Below are 19,115 nucleotides of genomic sequence, written 5' to 3'. Positions count from 1 at the left end.
AGCATCGCCTCTCGGGCGGAAGTGCCTGTGGAGGGCGGAAGACTAGCGCGTAGGCTTTGCTGGCGAGGCTGGAGGCTCTTCTCGGCTTCAGCGGCGGGAGGCCGGGTTGCGGACCGCCGAGGACGCGGCGGGCTAAGTGCAGGTACTGTTCGGCGGAGCGCTAAAGGCTCTCTAGCGCTTTGGGGGTGCTGCGTTGTCCTGAGCTCTTCTGACTGCTCTTCCCTCAGTCTTGTCTGCCTTAGAGGTTCCGAAAACAGCCTCCGTGGGTCGGAATGGACGAGGACAACCTGGAGACTGCACTTCAGACCTACCGGGCCCAGCTTCAGCAGGTAGAGCTGGCGCTTGGTGCCGGCCTGGACGATTCCGAGCAGGCGGACCTGCGCCAGCTGCAGGGCGATCTAAAGGAATTGATTGAGCTCACCGAGGCCAGCCTGGTGTCGGTCAGGAAGAGCAAGCTGCTGTCTGCAGTGGACCAGGAGCGCCCAGCTCAGGAGGATGCTGAGTACTTAGCTTTCCAGAAGGCTATAGCGGAGGAAGTGGAAGCTCCCATCGCCCCCGGGAATGACCCGGAGACGGTCCCTGGGAACGAGGTGCGGCCGGGACCCACCTCCTCTGCACAGGAGGAAGACGAGGAGGACCCAGATCTGGAGGAGCTGAGCGGTGCTAAAGTGAATGCCCCCTACCACAGCGCGTGGGGCACGCTAGAATATCACAATGCCATGGTTGTGGGCGCCGAAGAAGCGGAGGATGGTTCGGCCTGCGTTCGGGTACTCTACCTGTATCCCACCCACAAGTCCCTGAAGCCCTGCCCGTTCTTCTTGGAGGGAAAATGCCGCTTTAAGGAGAACTGCAGGTAAAGCCCTCTGCTGCTAGCAATGAGGGGCACGCAAGCAGGACCACCGCTGTGGCCTGCCCCCACAGTGTTTGCTACCCAACAGACCCAGTTATAAATTGCGAGCTTCAGGTGACTGAAGGGCTTTGACAGAAGCGCTCTCCGTGTGTTTACTCTGATTTTCTTGCGTAAATCAAAAAGTTTGAAAGGGCTTATGTTGGAAAGGTAACGGCAATCCTTCAGCAGTATTCGTCTGCAGGGTGAAACGTTTTTTTCTCTGAGATAGCAATGTAGCCCGAGCTTGCCTTGAATATCTGATCCTCTGCCTCCAACTCCCAAGTGCTAGGATCATAGGTGGAGGCCACACTTCTACTGGGCTTCATCCCCAGCTCTGAACCTTTTTCTTTTTAAAGCTACGCTGAGGATGGAACCAGGGCCTCCAGCACACCAGGCAACCAACTACTCTTGTTCCCATACCCAGCTCCCATAGTTTACTTAGTCTTATTGAAAATTTCAAACATAATTTCTTGCTAATTTGCCTATTCCTTTCTCCCTGAACTACTTGAAAGCACCTAAGCACCTTTCACAAGTTACATTCTTTTTCACCCTCAAGTTCTTCAGAGTGTAGCTGTAATAGATTTAGCTGTGTCTTTTTTTTTTTTTTTAACTCAGTAATCCAGAGTAACTCTCTAGTACTTTGAACTTACTTATTTTAGGTCACTAAAATAAAAACAGATTGGTTCTATTATAATGGTTGTAGAGATCTAAAATCAGTTTCATATAGCCAAAGGCAGGATTTTAAGCAGGGCAGAAAAATCTGCCCTTTGGAAGTGTGAGGACAGGATTCAGAATCCAGTTCTTTGTTCTTTTATTTATCTTTATTTATTTTACTTTTCTTCGAGGATCCATAGGTTTCTTTTGTTTTGGTAAGAAGCTTTGATGCAAGGTCTCTGTAAGTAGTCCTAGCTGTCCTGGAATGAACTATGAAGACCAGGTGGCCTTGGCATTCTCCCACCTCTGCTTCCCAAACACTTAGATTAAAGGTTTGCAACATGGCCTGGCTATTTTTGGCTTTTTGAGACAAAGTTTCTCCAGTAGTCCTGGTGCCTCTCCTGGAACTTAATTATGTAGACCAGGCTAGCCTGAAACCTGCCTCTGCCTCCCAAGTGCTGGGACTAAAGGCATGCACTACCACTCTGGCTAATATTTCTTTGGTTGGTTGGTTTGGTTTTTTGAGACAGGGTGTCTCTGTGTATCCTTGGCTGTCCTGGACTCATTTTGTAGACCAGGCTGGCCTCGAACTCACGGGGATTTGCCTGTCTCTGCCTCCCTGACCACAGGGATTAAAGGCATGTGCCACCATCAACTTGCTAGTTATTCTTAAATATAATATCTTGCCAAGCAAAGTGGTGCATTCTTATAGTTCTAGCACTTAAACTTAAAAAAAAAAAAAGCCTCTGCAAATTCTAGGCAAGCATAGGCTACATGGTTGAGAGCTTGTCTCAGAAAATAGTAATATCCTTTTAAGTCCATAGATTTAAATGGATGGATTTTGCAAGGCAAGTTTTCTCCGTATTCGGACAACTTGGCTGTCCTTGAAACTTGCTTTGTAGACCAGGCTGGCCTCAAACTCAGAGAGAACAAAGATTTGCCTGCCACCAGACTGTCTTTGTTGTTGTTGTTGTTTGTTCTTTTGTTTTTGTTTTTGTTTCTGAGACGGGGTTTCTCTGTAACATCCTGGATGTCCTGGAACTTGCTTTGTAGACCAGGCTGGCCTCAACATCACAGAGATCTGCCTGCCTCTATCTCCCAAGTCTGGGATTAAAGTTGTGTGCCACTGCTCCTTGCTTTGATGGATTTTATTCCATTATAATTCTAACCCTCATTAAGGTGCAAATTGCCCCCGTTTTGGCCTGTAGACTCTTATCAATTTGGCTTTTCTATCCTGATCTGAGCCAGCTGACACTGACTGCCTCCTTATTGTCTGCATCAGGTCACATCCTTCCCAAATGTAGTAGTACCTCTGGTTTCCCTTGACATAAGGGGATGCATGAGACCCCCAGTAAAGGTACATGTTGCTGATTATCATTGGCCAGACATTGTTGTGAGGTCTTTTCTGAGACAGAAATAGCAAATGTTGGTGACATGTAAATATAACATATATAATGTACGTATGAAATCATACACCTGTATTTTTAATGACTACCATGTTTTTACTCAGCCTCTCCTGGGTCATATGTTTACTTTTCCATCATATGATCTGTTGTTGTTGTTATAACTCTTTATTTGTATGTATATCAATGATTTGCCTGCATGTATGTCTGTGCACCGTGTGCATGCAATGCCTGTGAAGGCCAGAAGAGGGCATCCGGGACAGGAGAAGTTATATACAGTTGTGAGCTGTCATGTGGATGCTGGGCATTGAATCTCCGTCCTCTGAAAGAGCAACCAGTACTCTTAACCCCTGAGCCATCTCTATGTGTCCAGGATCTGGTTCTTAAAGGTACAGGAGACAGCTTCCAAATGTGTATGTGTATTTCTGTTTCTGTATCTGCACATATATATGCAAGTGCCTGCAGAGCCCAGAAGAGGCCACTGGACACCCAGAACTGGGAGTTACAGGCAGTTTTAAGTGGCCTGATGTAGGTGCTGAGAATGGAACTTGAGTCCTCTGAACAGCAGTGCTCCTAACTGCTGAATCATCTCTCCAGCTACCTCCCCTCCCACATTGCTTTTTTGTCTTATCCCTCTGTACCTACATGACACTCAGAATTAAAATAAACAGGGCTGGAGAGATGGCTCAGAGGTTAAGAGCACCCACCGCCTGCTTCTCCAGAGGCCTTGAGTTCCATTCCCAGCAACCACATGGTGATTTACAACCATCTATAGTGGAAATCTGGCACCCTCTTCTAGCGTGTAGGTGTACATGCAGGCAGAATAATGTATACATAATAAACATATTAAAAAAAAGAATTAAACACAAATACTGCTGATCAGGAATGATGACTATTAGAAGTCTTTTTATAACCTACATTTCCACAGTATTTACAGTGATTTGAGATCCCCATTGTGGGAGACTTACAGTCCTTATGTCAGGTGAATAATCAGTCTTGTGTGGACAATGTTTTGAATATTGGATTTGTGTCGTTCTGTTTCTCTGAGGCATGTTTTCTGGGAGACTGCTTAGGATGAGCGTGTGGCTAATATTGGCACGTTAGCTTGTTGAAGGTTTCATTTCTGTCCTTCATATTCATGCAACTTTTTCTTTAAAAACCGTGCTGTGTAACGGGAGTCACATCCAGCGTCTTGTGCATGCTAGATAGTTGTACCACCAAGTTATACTGAGGCTCTTTTGTGGTCTCAATAGTTGAAGGCTCTGGATGGATATGATAACGCAGGCTTTTAATTCCTGCCCTTGGGAGGCACAGACAGATGGATGTCTATGAGTTCAAGGCCAACTTGAGTTCCAGGTTACCAGGGCTACACAGTGAGTTTCCCAATAAATGAATGAATGAATGAATGAATAATTTAAAAATTTTGAAGATCCTCTGAAGCTAGTAATCAAACTTAGAGACCTAGAATTGCTCAGTAGAAATGGTTCTACTGAACTATATTCCCAGCCCTGAAGGTGGGTTTTATTGGATCTAAAACTCTGTTCAGAGTGTATGGCCACTGATAGGTTAACAATACTCAAGTCAGTGGCTCCATACACTTACACATATGGGCAGAATTAATGGACTTACTGAATGTCTTAGAGTTTTGTTGCTGTGAAGAGAAACCATGACCAAGGCAATTCTTATAAAGTAAGGCTTTTAATTGGGGCTGGCTTACAGTTTCAGAGGTTTAGTCCATTATCATGGTGAAAAGCATGGCAGCATCCAGAAAGACATGGTGTAGAAGACAGAACTGAGAGTTCAACATCTTGAGCCACAGGCAGCAGGAGGACACTGGGATTCCACACTGGGCAGAGCTGGAGCATAGGAGACCTCAAAGCCCACCAACCTAATGATGCAGTTCCTCCAACAAGGCCACACCTCCTAATGGTGCTGCTCCCCATGGCCCAAGCATTCAAACACATGAGTCTGTGGAGGCCATACCAATTCAAACATCCATACTGAGTTATTTTTTTAAAAGGAAGGAGGGGATATGAAATTGAGATGAGGATATGATAGGGGAGGGGTGTTGGCAGAAATAGAGGATAGATATAATCATATTTATAAAATACTGAATAGTTTTTTCTATTCCCATTCTAGCACCCAGATAGTGACACAGAGACCTATTAGATTTATTAATAAGCTTTAAAGCACTAAGCTTGGCAGATATTCGTCTATTCTAACCCATCTGTGCTGGTCTGGCTACTTCCCAGCCATGTGCCCCATTACCTGGCGTCTAGTCTGTCCTTAGCAGCTTCTACTCAGCTTTCTCCTCATAGCAACCTCCTCATGGCCACCTGCTCTACCTTCTCTTTCTGGTCTCTAGAGACCCCTTGACTCCACTGTCCAGCTATTGGCAACCAGCTTCTTTATTAACCAATTAGAGATGACAGAGAATAATTTTTACACAACATTGAGACAGGAGATTCTTCATAGAAATGAGATCTTGGGGCACAGAAATCAGCATCTGAAAACACAATGCACAAGACCATCCCCAACATGTGTTAACTGTATAAATGTATGAAATTCTCACCGTGTGGTGGTGGTGCATACCTTTAACCCCAGCACTTGAGAGGCAGAGGCAGGTAGATCTCTGAGTTTGAGGCCAACCTGGTCCACAGAGTGAGTTGCAGGACAGCCAGGGCTACACAGAAAATATGTATGAAATTTTCAATTGTTTTTTAAAGGGAAAAAAATTCTTTGCTCAAATTTCTCTGTTTCTTTAAATGTTAGTAGTTTAGGGGCTAGAGAGATGGTTGACTGCCTAATGCTGTTGCAGAGAATCCTAGCTCTGTGCCTAGAATTCTATTCAGTGCCACAGAACCAGCTGCAGCTCTTGCCTCAGGGGATCCTGTACCCTTTTCAGGACTCCACAGCTACCTTTACTTATATATGCACATTTTCCCTCACAAACACATATATACATAATTAAAGATCAAAACTTAAAGTTTAACCAAAAATTAAAGTTTAGTACTTTTCTTACTGTGGATCATTTTAAGAAGAATGCTTTTCAGTAGTTTTTTTGTTTCGTTTTTATCCTTTTGAGGCAGGGTTTTAGGCCACTTGCTATGTAGATGAAGTTGAACTTGAACTACTAATCCACCTTCCCAAAATATTATATAGATGTATGCCACCACATCTGGCTTTTGATGGATTCTTTTAGCTGTTACAGGTAATGATGCCAACAACATTGGTATACAGGTTTTTGAGTTCTTGTTTTCAGTTCTTTTTGGTTTCATTATCTAAAAGGTATTTTATCTTTAAAAATATAAATTATAATAGTAATGGTCACCATTGCCAAACCTTTTCGCAAGTAACTGTACTATTTTTCTTGGCTATAGCAGTGCTTAAGGATACCATTGTCTCATCTTCCCAATACCTGTTTTCCATTACTTTGAAAACAGCTGTCTTCTGAGTTTAATGAGCTATCTCATTACAGTTTGTTGTTATTATGGGTTTGTTTTTTATTTGTTTTGGGGGGTTGTTTTTTAATGATTTATTAATTCTTATTTTATGTGCAGTTGGTGTTTTGCCTGCATATATGTCTGTGTGGAGGTGTCAGATCTCCTGGAACTGGGATTACATACAGCTGTGAGCTGCCATGTGGGTGCTGAGAATTGAGCCTGGGTCATCTGGAAGAGCAGCCAATGCTCTTAACCGCTGAACCATCTCTCCAGCCCTAGGTCTTTGTTTTGAGGCATTGTCTTACCATATAGCCATGGCTAGCTCAGAACTAACTACATAGACCAGGCTAGCCTCAGACTAACAGAAATTCTCCTGCCTCTCTGCCTCCCAAGTGCTGGGTCTAAAGGCATGTGTCACCATACCCAGCTCATTGTATTTTTTAGTTGTACAGTGTGCTGAGCTTATTTTCATAGCCCCATTAGCTATATATCTTAGTCAGAAGGATAAAAACTTGAAGGCTATGGGGCTGGAAAGATGGTTCTGCATTTTATCAGACCTACTACACTAACAGAGAAACTACCTCTGGGCAGCTTACAACCACCCCTATCTCCAGTTCCAGGAGAATCTCATGATGTCTTCCAGCCTCCACAGGCACTTGCACTTAAGCGCATACCCACACATAAATACAAACATACACATAATTTAAAATAGTGAAGCTTAATAAATGTCATTTTTGTGAGTTCCAGATCTAGACCAGCAAGATGACTAAGCAGATGAAGTGCTTGCCACCCAAGGCTAGCAACCTGAATTCAACCCCTTCTTCTATGTAAAGATGGAAGAAGAGAACTGACCCCACAACATTGTTTTCTGACCTTTACGTGCCGCAGTGTGCATGTGCAGACATGCACAAGAGTAATACATTTACATTTTTTTATGGCTTGCCAGCTGTGGTGGTGCACACCTTTATGATCCCAGCACTGGAGGGGCAGAGGCAGGTGGATCTCTGTGAGTTCAAGGCCAGCCTGGTCTACAAAGTGAGTCCAGGACAGTCAGGGATACACATTAGTCTGTCTCAAAAAGCAAAACAAACAAAAATTTATGGCCCAGGGCCTTTCTAAGTACATAATGAGTTTGACGCCAGCTTGAGCTACATGGGACTCAAAAAAATGTTTCTTTTTTGGCTAGTTGTGTGTGTTGAGCAGCCTTAGAACTCGAGAGACCGAGACCAACATATGTTGCACACTGAGTGGTGTAAAGGTTTACTTCTAGGTTTTCTGCTCTGATCTGCTGGACTATATTCTGTTCTTGTGTCACTACCACTTTGTTTGAATTTGAAATCAAGAAGTAGTCATTTTCCAACATTGGCTCTCAGGATCAGAATTTTTGTTTGGTTTTGATGTTGTGTGTCAGCCCTAGGGTAGTAAGCAAATCTTGTTACCTCCCTGGCTCAGAGGCAGTTGGAATTTTGGTGGAATGTGTAGCTCATTTGCTATCTTAACAATATTGTCATCTTGGAGAACACAGGATGTCTTTCCATTATGACCTTCTTGGAGGAGGTATACTAGTGGGGGTGTGATTTCAAAAGCCCATGCCAGGCCTCCTGCCTGCCTGCCGTCCCCCACGCTCCCCACCATCATGATCATGAACTCACCCTCGGAAACTCTAAGCATGCCCCAAATAAATGCTTTCTCTTAGAGTTGCCTTGGTCTTGGTGTCTCTTCACAGTAATAGAAGAGTAACCACTACACCTTGTTGGGACTTTTTTGCAAATTATTTAAGATTTCCTTTAAATATAATCATGTTATTTCTCAATAGAAATTATCTTAGTTCTTTATGTCCAGTTTGAATATCTGTTTTGCTTGCATATTTTCCCTAGCTGGACTTGTCATATTGTAACATGGAAGTGTCAAGAGGATGCCACCTGTCTTGTTTCTGGTTTTCAATAGTGTTCACCCTGGGCTGGAGAGATGGCTCAGAGGTTAAGGCTGCTCTTCCAGAGGTCCTGAGTTCAATTCCCAGCAACCACATTGTGGCTCACAACCACCTATAACCAGATCTGATGCCCTCTTCTGACATGCAGGCATACATACAGAGAGAACACAGTATACATAATAGATAAATAAGTCTTTAAAAAAATGTTCACCCCCCCCCCCAAAAAAAAAAAAGTTCACCCTTCACACACAGTATGGTGGTGCTTGTGGATTCCCATGGATATCAAATGGAGAACATCCTGGCTATGTCTACTTTGTTGAATGGTTTGTAAGGGTATTCGTTTTTGTTTTTGTTTTTCATATGCTTTTGTATTATAAAGATGTTTTGCTTATCTTCTTTAATTCATGAATGTGGTATATTACATTGAATGATTTACACGTGCTGAGCCAGCTACCCTTGCCTAGCTATGGTATATAATCCTTATGCTGTTGTTTTAATTTGCTAGTACTTTATTGAGAATATTACATACATATTCATGAGAGAATTTAGTCTGTTGTGTTTTGTTATTATTTGGTGTTTGTGTGTGTGTGTGTGTGTGTGTGTGTGTGTGTGTGTGTGTGCGCGCGCGCTTGTGCATTCCCATAGACTTATTTTTCATCCAATCAAAGCACTTTATAATCTCCTGATTTCTTCTTTGGCCCATTCATTAATTGAGATGCCTGCTAGTTTTAGTTGTACACAGTTAGGAGGCAGAGGCAGGACAATCTTGAATTTAATGCCAGCCTGGACTATATTGTAACACCTTTTCTCAAACACATGTGTGTACATAGACACACACGTGTTTTACAAGGGCTAGTTCAGTGTTCAGTGGATAAGAGCACATGTGACTCATAGAGGACTCAAGTTTGGTTCCCAGCACCGGTGCCAGATGGCTCACAACTGCCTGTAACTCCAATTTTAGGGGATCCAAGGCCTTTAGCATCTGTTAGCACCCACACTTATATGATGTATATGCCCACACATGAACGGACACACACAGAGGGACACATAGTTAATAGTGTTTAAACCACTCTCATTTAAAGTAATGACTAATTGAGAAAGGATATTTGTTTTTCATGTATCTTATGCCTTTTTGTTCTTCTGTTTGTTTGTTGCTCCCTTTATTTTCTTTTTCTCTACCAGTTCACTTTTCTTGTATACTTTTTCTTTTCTTTTTTATTATTTATACTTATGTATTTGGGTGTTTCGCCTGCGCGTTTATCTGTGCATCACTTGTGTTCCTAGTGCCCGCAGAGGACAGAAAAAGACATCAGATCTCTTGGGATTAGAGTTAAAGACAATTGTGGGCTGCCATGTGGGTGCTGGGAATTGAGCCCACGTCTGCTGCAAGAGCAGCTAGTCACCTTAACTGGTGAGCCACCTCTCCAGCCCCTTTACTTATTTCCTTAATAGTTATTCTTTTATATGGTTAATATCTTACATGATTTTTTTAAGATTTATTTATTTATTATGTGTAAAATGTGTGTTTGCATGTATACCTACATGCCAGAAGAGGGCACCAGATTTCATTTTTCAGATGGTTGTGATGTTGCTGGGAATTGAATTCATGACCTATGGAAAAGCAGCCAGTGCTCTTAATCTCAAGAGCCATCTCTCCAGCCCAGCATCTTAAAATTTGTAACAATATGGTTCAAATCACTACCAATTTTGGTTCAATAATAATAAAAATGTCTCCGATCCTGTGTAGATCCACTTCTGTGTATTATCACTACTAGAAATTGTGTTTTGTGGGGCGGAGATATAGCACAGTTGATTAAATGCCTTACTAGCGTACATGAAACTGTGAGTTCTATCCCTAGGGCTGTATAAAGCCAGTGTGGTGGCACATGCCTGTAATCCCTGAACATATGTGTACAGGTGTCCAGAGAGTCCAAAGAGGGCATCAGGTATTCTCTATCACTGCTCTTTTGAGTCAGGGACTCTTCTTGAACCTGGAGTTTACGTTTTCTCCCATAGACTGGCCAGCAAGCCCCAATGGTCTTTCTGTCTCTGCTCCCCTCGGAACTGAAATTACAGGAGGGTGCCAGCTTGTGACATGGATGTTGGGGTACAGACTCTGGACTTCGTGCTCATGTAGCAAGTGCTCTCAACTACTGAGCATCTCTCCAGCCCTTAGATATTATTTCTGCTGCTATCTTTCTATTCTTCAGAAACTCCCATTGTGCATGTGTTGGCTTACATGATGCTTGATAGTATTTCATAGGTCCCCTTGTTCCTTTTTATTTTTCTTCCTTTTTAGTCTTCATATTGGATACATAACTGTAGTTGTCTTCAAGTTCAGTTTCTGCTGACTGTTCAGCTCCTCTGGAGGATTTTTCATTTCAGTTAATATACTTTCTAGCTCCAGGATTTCTGTTTAATTCCGCTTTATAATCTCTCTCAGTAGGATGGAAGGTATTGAGGATTGAATTTAGGACCTGTGCATGCTTGATAAGTGCTATGCCACATCATAAATATTTTTATGCTGGTTTTAGACAGCACCTTCCCCTGCATACACACACACACTCCATGCTGAGTTAAACACCACACTTGCTAGATAAGTGCCTCAACTCCTGAACTTCATTGTCATCCATGGTTTCTTGTGAGAAGTTGCCTGTCAAATTGCTATTTCCTTATATACGACTAATATCTACCTCCCTCTTGCTACTTTTAAGGTTTTCTGCCCTTGGCTTTTCTTACCAGTTTATGACCTGTCTAGATGTGGTGTGTGTGTGTGTGTGTGTGTGTGTGTGTGTGTGTGTGTGTGTTTATGTTTATGCCAGTGGGGCTTCAATAGTGTAATGCTTTGAATGAGAATGGCCTCCATTGGCTCATATATTTGTATACTTAGTCTTTAGTTGATGGACTGTTTGGAAAAGATTAGGCATGGCCTTATTAGAGAAGGTGTGTCCCTGGGGGTGAGTGTTGGGTTTTCAAAAGCCAGGCCTAGTATCTGCTGTCTGTCTGTCTCTCTCTCTCTCTTCTTTCTCCTTCCCTTTCTCTTTCTCTCTCTCTCTCTCTCTCCCCCTCCCTCCCTCCCTCCTTCCCTCCCTCTCTGCCTGCCTGGCTGCCTGCCTACTTCTCTGCTTGTGGATCAAGAGTATAAAGCTCTCAGTTACCATCTCAGCACCATGCCTATCTGCTTTCTGGACTAATCCTCTGAAACTGTAAGCACACCCCTAATGAAATGCTTTCTTCTTTTTAAAGATAGAATTTCCCTATGTGGCCCTGGCTGTCATTTGTAGACCAGGCTGGCTCAAACTCACAGAGATCTGCCTGCCTCTGCTTCCTGAGTGCTGGAATTAAAGGCATGTGCCACCACTGCCCAGTGGATAATGCCTATCTTTAGAGCACTGTTGTGTAATTGTTCTTCAGATGGGTTTCTCCACTGTTGACCTGAGATGGCTGATTTGAATTTGATATTGGAGCTGCGAGAGGCCCCATTGGACATTTCCTGACTTGTCTCTTGTTGCTCTACATTTATTAGTCCAATGCCAGCCTGTGACACATCTTTTGCATATTCCATAAGACTTAGGTCTTCTTTTGGAATTGACTTGGTTTTGCCCACAATTCCTTTTGAAATGACCTTGCTTACCACAATTAAGACATTTGACAGTTTGAATTTTCTCAAAACTTTTAGCGATCATGCCTCCTGTTAAAGTTACATCATATAGGGCTGAAGAGATGGCTCAGAGGTTAAAAAAACTGGCTGTTCTTCCAAAGGTTCTGAGTTCAAGTCCCAGCAACCACATGGTGGGTCATAACCATCTATAATGAAATCTGGTGCCGCCTTCTGTATAAATAATAAATCTCTAAAAAAAATAAAAAGGTGCATCATATAAATGAGATCCAATTATCAGCTGTATTTCTAATCCATTCATCTATTGGTACTGATCTTACCTTTAAGAGCCTGATCGCCTTTTTGCATTCATCATTAGCATTTTCAAAAACCAAAGATTCAATCAGAGCTTTCCTAGCTTCTGGATCTTTTACCCTTCTATTCACAGTTGAAGTCAATCTTGATAAGAGGTAAGTGAATGTTTCTTCTGGATCTTGTGTAATCTGAGTAAACAGTTCAAGTCTTTTTCCTATTTCTTTAGCTTTGTTCCAAAAACATTTAAAGCTGCCATGTAACATAATGCCATGGTGGTCTCATTGTATACAACTTGCATCTGTACCTCAGCATAAGGATCTTTGTCTAGCAACTGATCTTGGGAAACATTAATACCTCTGGCCCTATTTCTCTGTTCTATCTCCTTAGCTTCTTCTTTCCACTATGATTGCCATTGTAACTGAGGACCAGGTTCTAATATTGCTTTTGTCATTATCTTTCGATCTTGGGAGATTATTCAGTTTTGAATCACCTAAGAATTTAATATATGTTTCACGAACGGTGAATGCATATTATATAAAGTAATACTTTCTTTAATTGTTTTTAAATCCACATCAATTTGATGCCATCCAATTTCTTCATAATCTTAGGGGCAGCCACCATCTGCTGGCCCTTGTATAGTAGCCAGATAAGCTAAGGTTGGTTTTCTGACAACCTTTGGTTGACTTTCTGTATTTTCATTATATGGTGGCACAGTAGGCTCTGGTCTTAATTCCTGTCTTTATCTGACTATCTTTTTCATTTTTATTTATAAGTTTTTCTCGTTTTTCTTCTAAGGCTTGTCTCCACTTTTCATATTTCTTTTCTTCTTATATCTCTAAAGCCTGTTTTTTGAGAAGGCACATAAATCCATTAGTCTATTAAGACTAGAATAAAAAATAGCAACATGATAATAATAATTGGTATTATGCCAATGTCAATTAAGTCATTTATCTTTCCATCCTCTATTTTTAAGCCATCTAAGAAAGCATTATATAGGGTTCAAACAGTCTGTTACTTTGGTTTTCATTTTTAACATGGAAAACATTTTTTTCTTTTTAATCTCCATAGCTCTCTCCTTCCTTCAGAGACTTTACTTTGTTTTTCTTTCACCTTTCTTTGGAGACTACTCTCTATGTGCATTTATTTATCTCTTTTACCACTTTTTAACTTAATATCTTTTTCTCTAAACTCTTTTCCATATTTACATGGCTTTTCCTTTTTAATTTAACTTAACTCTGACTTTGCCTTCTGCATAGGTGCAGCCCCCCCGCCCCCCCCTTTTTTTTTTCCAGCCAGCACCTGGCATCGATTCCCCTAGCCCTTTAGCTCAGTCTAGCAGCCTAGTGAAAAGGCTGAGGCTTCTATGCTTTGGGACCTAGCCTTAGGTTGTCATGCATTCCATTACCCACATTCCACCACCTGTCCCTGTCCCTTTTGCCACCCTGGGATGGGCCACTGTTTGGAGCCTCACACATTCGAGTGCACCAGTTGGCACCACGCCTACTCGTCCCCAGCTCTCAGAAGTTCCTGGGCCCAGGCTGTGGCTAGTGTTTTCCCAGGTCTTTCTCAGCATGGCACCTGCAAGTCTGCCTGGGGCACAGTTCAGCTGGTATGGCTTTGAGGGAGAGGCTGAGCCAACCTCACCAGATGCCTGACCCATGCTGCTGCTGTTTGCACCAGCTTTGGGAATTTTTTTTTTTTTTTTTTTTTGCCTGTGGGTGTGCCCGAGGCTTCCTTATGCTCTCTCTCAAAGGGACCACCTCCTGCCCAGATAGGAAACTGCTTTGGGAAGTGTTTGTTCCATTTCACCCGGGACTTTGTCTAATGCCTAAATCTTTTGTTTTAAGCTTGGATTCTGTGTCAGATGTTGGACACCAGAGGTAAAAATAAGGACTTTCCATGCCCACCCTCACTCTGAGTAGTGACACTACTATATTTATTAAAAGCTTTAGGCACTTACTTAAAAGACACTTAAAAGCATTAGGCATGCATTTAAAAGCTGAGCAGATACTGAACTATTCTAACCTGGGTTAGACTATGCTGGCCTGGCCTACTTCCCAGCCATGTGGCCCTTTACCTGCCATCTTTGTCTCACCTTGGCTGATATTTCTCCATCTGTGTCCTCATGGCTACTTCCAGGTACCCATCTGAGACCCTCTCTCTCTGGGTCCTGCTTATCCTCTCTTGCCTAGCTATTGGCTGTTCAGCTCTTTATTAACCAATCAGAAGTAATGAAGAGCAATTTTTACACAACATTGAGATAGGAGATGCTTCATAATAATGACAGCGCCAGCGTGCAGGACTGTCCAGATCTCGGGGTACAAAAGTCAGAATTGGAATACACAGTGCATAAAAACATCGTCCAACATGTCTATGCACCACTTGCCTCCCTGGCACCTGCAAAGGCCAGAAAGTCTCGCATCATCTGGAACTGAAATTACTGATGGTTGTGAGCCACCATATGGGTGCTAGGAATTGAACCTGAGTCCTTTGTAAGAGCAGCTAGTGTTCTTACTGGCTGAGCCCACTCTCCAGCCCCCTTAAAAAATACTGTTTATTTAATATGGGGGTGTGCAGGTGCTACTGTGAGAGCATAGAAATCAGAGGGCAACCTGTAGGAATCAGTTCTCTGCTTCCACCATGTGGGGCCCAGGGATCAAGCTCTGGTCATCAGGCTTGTTAAGTGCCATTACTTGCTAAGCCTTCTCACTGGCCTGCCCAAGTATTTTAGATAAGGGGCACCCAACTTATGTCAAACTTTAAGTCTTCTAACATTTCTAAAAATTCTTCCAGAAAAGAGGTGGGGGGAGTGAGAGTGTACAATATTTAATCAGATTTTGCCTGTGTTCCTGCCTCCTTTTTGACTGTGTCCTTTTGGTCCTCAGTTCTCAATTGAATAGGACTTTCTATCTAGTCTTTTCTGTGTTTTGGGGGCACAGTCTTACAGCTGTTGAAGTCGCTTAGCTGTGTGTCTGAGATAGTTGGTGTGAGAAGGAAGCACCTGAAGTCCTGGCCTCAGCATGTGGTAGCAGAGGCTGTGGGCGGGAACCTATGAGAAGTTCTGACCTTTTCTCTGTTCCATCTCCTCTTTCCCTACCCACTAATTACTGCTTAGGAAGAAGCCGTAGCTATCCTGGAATGAGTCCCCTCAGTTGCTTTCTGGGGTTAAAACAACTTCCTGTCTGAAATGATGGCATGTAAGTAGTAGGTGGTGGTTAGCCTCTTCATGCCTTTATTTGGCAATGTTCATGGCAGCAGTCTATGTGTCCCCACATTTCCTCTTTGTTTTCTGTCAGATTTGGTTTTGGTTTTAATTTTATGAGTGCACTGGTATGTAAAAGACACAGCATCATTGTTGTAACTAAATTGTTCTAGTTTTTGTTTTGATTTTTGAGAAAGGGTCTCTTTGTGTGGCCCAGGCTGGCCTCAAACTCATGATCATCCTGCCTTGGCCTTCCAAGTGCCCATGCCCAGGGAAGAGTCAAGTATCCCAACCGCTAAAGCATCTGCCTTCAATATTAATGTTAAGAGTATCATGTTTAGTGAGAGGCGATGGACTGTAGTTGCATGGTTCTCTCCCACATTGTTACCCTAACCTAGAAAGCTGAGTAGAAACACAAGCCAAATATCTCCCCAAAGAGGTCCTGTGTGTACTGAGAGAAGTCTCCAGTGTGTATACATGTGTGTATACACACTGTGTGTGTGTGTTTTGAGAGTATATGTATATGTGCGGGTACATTCTGTCATTTTGTGTTTAGTGTGTGTACATGCATGGATGTGTTAAATTCTATGCATTTATATGCATGTGTACATATGTGTTTAGTGTGTATACCTATATAGTAATACGTACACACATGTGTTTAAGAGATAGTACAAAAGGGTATGCACTGAATACAAGCATAAATATGTAAGTATATGTATTTGCATGAGAGTATGAGATACCTGTATATTCATATGAGAGTATATGAGTATGTATGTGTGTCAGAGAGAAATATGTGCATAAACGCACAGGTATGAAAGTGTAGGTGTTTTTGCTGATGTGCCTATCTTGACTTCTTGAATTTTACTCCCATCACAGGCAGTGCCCTGGTGATGACCTTTGTGCCCTTGGGCTCACTTGCTCCTGGTGGACCATGTCTAAGCCACTGTCTTCTCTGTCTTCTATAGGTTCTCCCATGGGCAGGTGGTCTCTGTGGATGAGCTTCGTCCATTCCAGGATCCAGACTTGAGCTTACTGCAGGCTGGCTCTGCATGTCTGGCCAAGCACCAGGATGGCCTTTGGCACCCAGCACGGATCACTGGTGAGATTGCCTACAAGGACCTAACTGTGGGACCCTTTTTGAAATACCCTCCTTGTTCCTCATCCAGCCATTTGCCACCTCCTCTGGGTTGGGCTTTGAGACTTCATCTGAGCCTAAGAGGAGCAGGTCTGCCTTTGTCCCAAGCCCCCTTCCTTTTCTGTTTCCCACTATGCTCCTAACTAGTTGCCCAACCTGTAAAAACTACTGACCTACAGCCTGTCTCTATCACCCTAGATGTGGACAATGGCTACTATACTGTTAAGTTTGACTCACTACTGCTGAAGGAGGCTGTGGTGGAGGGGGACAGCATCCTGCCTCCTCTGCGCACTGAGGCTACAGAGTCATCTGACTCAGACAGCGGTGATGCAAGTGACTCCAGCTATGCCAGAGGTATGGCAGAAATTAGTGCCTAGAAGCCAGGATGGTGAGGGAATAGAGCAGATTGGAGATAATTATCCAGACAGGCACCCAGCTCTTTGGATAACTGTAGAACAAGTGATGGTGTGAGTACATCACTTTGCACAAAAATCTACAGGAAAGGCCCTGAAGGATCAGAGAGTGTGTGAAAGCCTGGGTAGGACCTTTAAGAAACAGACACAGCAGGCCAGGCTTGGTGGTACACACCTTTAATCCTAGCACTCAGGAGCAGAGGCAGGCAGATGTCTGAATTCAAGACCAGCCTGGTCTACAAAGTAAGTTCCAGGACAGCCAGGGCTATACAGAGAGACCCTGTCTCAAAAAACCCAGGGGAAAAAGAAAAAGGAAAGAAAGTCAAGACACGGCAATTTCATGCAACAGTCAGAGCCCTAAAGTAGTGTGGCAGGCACCACACTATAGGAGAGAAGAGAATGTTGTTGCTAGACCTGCCAAGGAGTCACAGGAGATAACTGAATGTAGAATGTAGGAAAGGGTGGCTTCTTCAGATGATTTCCCAGATTTAGAGCTTGGATGTCTGGTGTGTAGAACAGAAGAGATTTTGGCAAATGGAAAGTATGTTCAGGTAAAATAGGGATTTCAGGAAATGAAACTCGTAGGTAATGTATAGTTCTTTTGAGCGTTGTTTAGGATGAAGATAGGAAGATGTTTCTGGGAACTTGTGATGTGAATTGGTGTTTTCTAATTCCCTATCCATGGTGGCAGACAGTAAACTGAAGCAATAAAGTTGGTTACAATACAGCCATCTCTCAAGGCAGAGTTGCCGGCAGTGCCCACAGCATGCTTGGGGAACTTGATGGGATCCAGAAGTCCAGGAGATCAGGTCCTACATAGGAACTGAGTTCTTGGGTAGCCTTGGCTCAGCCTACAACTTGCAGTCCTCTATCTCCTGCAGTGGTGGAACCACACACAGTGAACACTGGGACCTGCAGTTCTGCCTTTGCTGGCTGGGAGGTACACACACGGGGCATTGGCTCCAAACTCCTCGTCAAGATGGGCTATGAGTTTGGCAAGGGTGAGTGTATGCTGCCCTGTGATGGGAGGGGTGCCTCAACCCAGCCCAAGTCTAGCAGAGGTAGCACAAGCCCCTGTTTTTCCCAGGTTTGGGCCGGCATGCAGAAGGCCGGGTGGAACCCATCCATGCCGTAGTGTTGCCTAGAGGGAAATCACTGGACCAGTGCACAGAGATACTACAGAAGAAGACAAAGGGACGTCAGGCTGGGGCCAATAGACCTCCAAGATGTCGGAGGAGTGGTAGTAGACCTGAGGGCCGCCCACCCCCTCGGAATGTGTTTGACTTTCTGAATGAAAAACTGCAAAGCCAGGCTCCTGGGACTCCAGATGCTGGGGTGGACACCCCAGGAAGAAGGAATAAAGACATGTATCATGCCAGCAAGAGTGCCAAGCAGGCTCTGAGCCTGCAGCTCTTCCAGACTGAGGAGAAGATTGAGAGGACCCAACGGGATATCCGTGGCATCCAGGAGGCCCTAACCCGGAATGCTGGCCGGTATGTGTGGGATCAAGCTGAGGCAGTATGGGCTCCATTGGCTGTGCCCAGAGGATACCTGCTAAAGGTCAGCTGACCTGAGTAGTAGCTGAGTCTGAGGTGGTCTAGATATTGGAGGATGGGCATTGGCCACAGCATCTGAGGGCCTGGTAGTGGGGAGCCAGGGGCCAATGCTGACCAGCAGGCTCTCCCTAGGCACAGTATGGCGACAGCGCATCTGCAGGAGAAGCTGGAAGGAGCCCAGCGGCAGCTGGGTCAGCTGCGTGCTCAGGAGGCCGGCCTACAGAGGGAACAGCGGAAGGCAGACACTCACAGGAAGATGACCGAATTCTAGCAGCCCTGCCTGTACTGTGGACAGAGCCCTGGGACACAACTACCTTGGCAGAGAGACAGCTGTCACCTAAACATCACCAGGAAGAGGAGCCAGCCCATTCTTAGGATGTCCTTTATTTAACCTTGTCAGCCCAGAGTGTGAACACTACTAAATAGAGATGGGACATCAGGGCTGATTTTAAACACTTACTTGCCCACCAAGCCTACCTACCAGTGTCTTGGGGTATCTATTTAGGACATTAAAGTGATCTCATCATAATTTCTCTCAGTGGAGACTGAGCTGGCTTCAGGATCTCTGGGACAA

At 43.8% G+C, this 19,115-nt stretch overlaps 1 protein-coding gene across 2 annotated transcripts; it reads left to right on the top strand.

Moving 5' to 3' along the window:
• Window positions 1-6: 6 nt before the first annotated feature.
• On the top strand, window positions 7-19,070 carry Zgpat (zinc finger CCCH-type and G-patch domain containing). Of its 2 annotated transcripts, XM_055596120.1 has the most exons (7): window positions 7-142; window positions 228-853; window positions 16,403-16,536; window positions 16,771-16,926; window positions 17,867-17,986; window positions 18,073-18,478; window positions 18,674-19,070. In XM_055596120.1, the coding sequence occupies exons 2-7, from the start codon at window positions 273-275 to the stop codon at window positions 18,810-18,812; spliced, it is 1,536 nt and encodes a 511-aa protein (XP_055452095.1). In that variant the 5' UTR covers window positions 7-142; window positions 228-272; the 3' UTR covers window positions 18,813-19,070. The 2 variants fall into 2 exon arrangements, with proteins under 2 accessions (XP_055452095.1, XP_055452094.1); XM_055596119.1 differs by having other exon boundaries at window positions 7-853.
• Window positions 19,071-19,115: the final 45 nt, after the last annotated feature.

This window comes from Psammomys obesus, unplaced genomic scaffold (assembly GCF_907164565.1).
Source record: "Psammomys obesus unplaced genomic scaffold, mPsaObe1.curated_primary_1811, whole genome shotgun sequence".
In the NCBI taxonomy this organism is placed as follows: domain Eukaryota; kingdom Metazoa; phylum Chordata; class Mammalia; order Rodentia; family Muridae; genus Psammomys; species Psammomys obesus.
This window is presented reverse-complemented; position numbering and strand designations above follow the sequence as displayed.

Coding starts and splice junctions, on each gene's coding strand:
- Zgpat (XM_055596120.1), top strand. CDS start 273: ATGGACGAGGACAACCTGGAGACTGCACTTCAGACCTACCGGGCCCAG. Junction 854..16,402: donor CGCTTTAAGGAGAACTGCAG/GTAAAGCCCTCT, acceptor TGTCTTCTATAG/GTTCTCCCATGGGCAGGTGG. Junction 17,987..18,072: donor GGGCTATGAGTTTGGCAAGG/GTGAGTGTATGC, acceptor TGTTTTTCCCAG/GTTTGGGCCGGCATGCAGAA.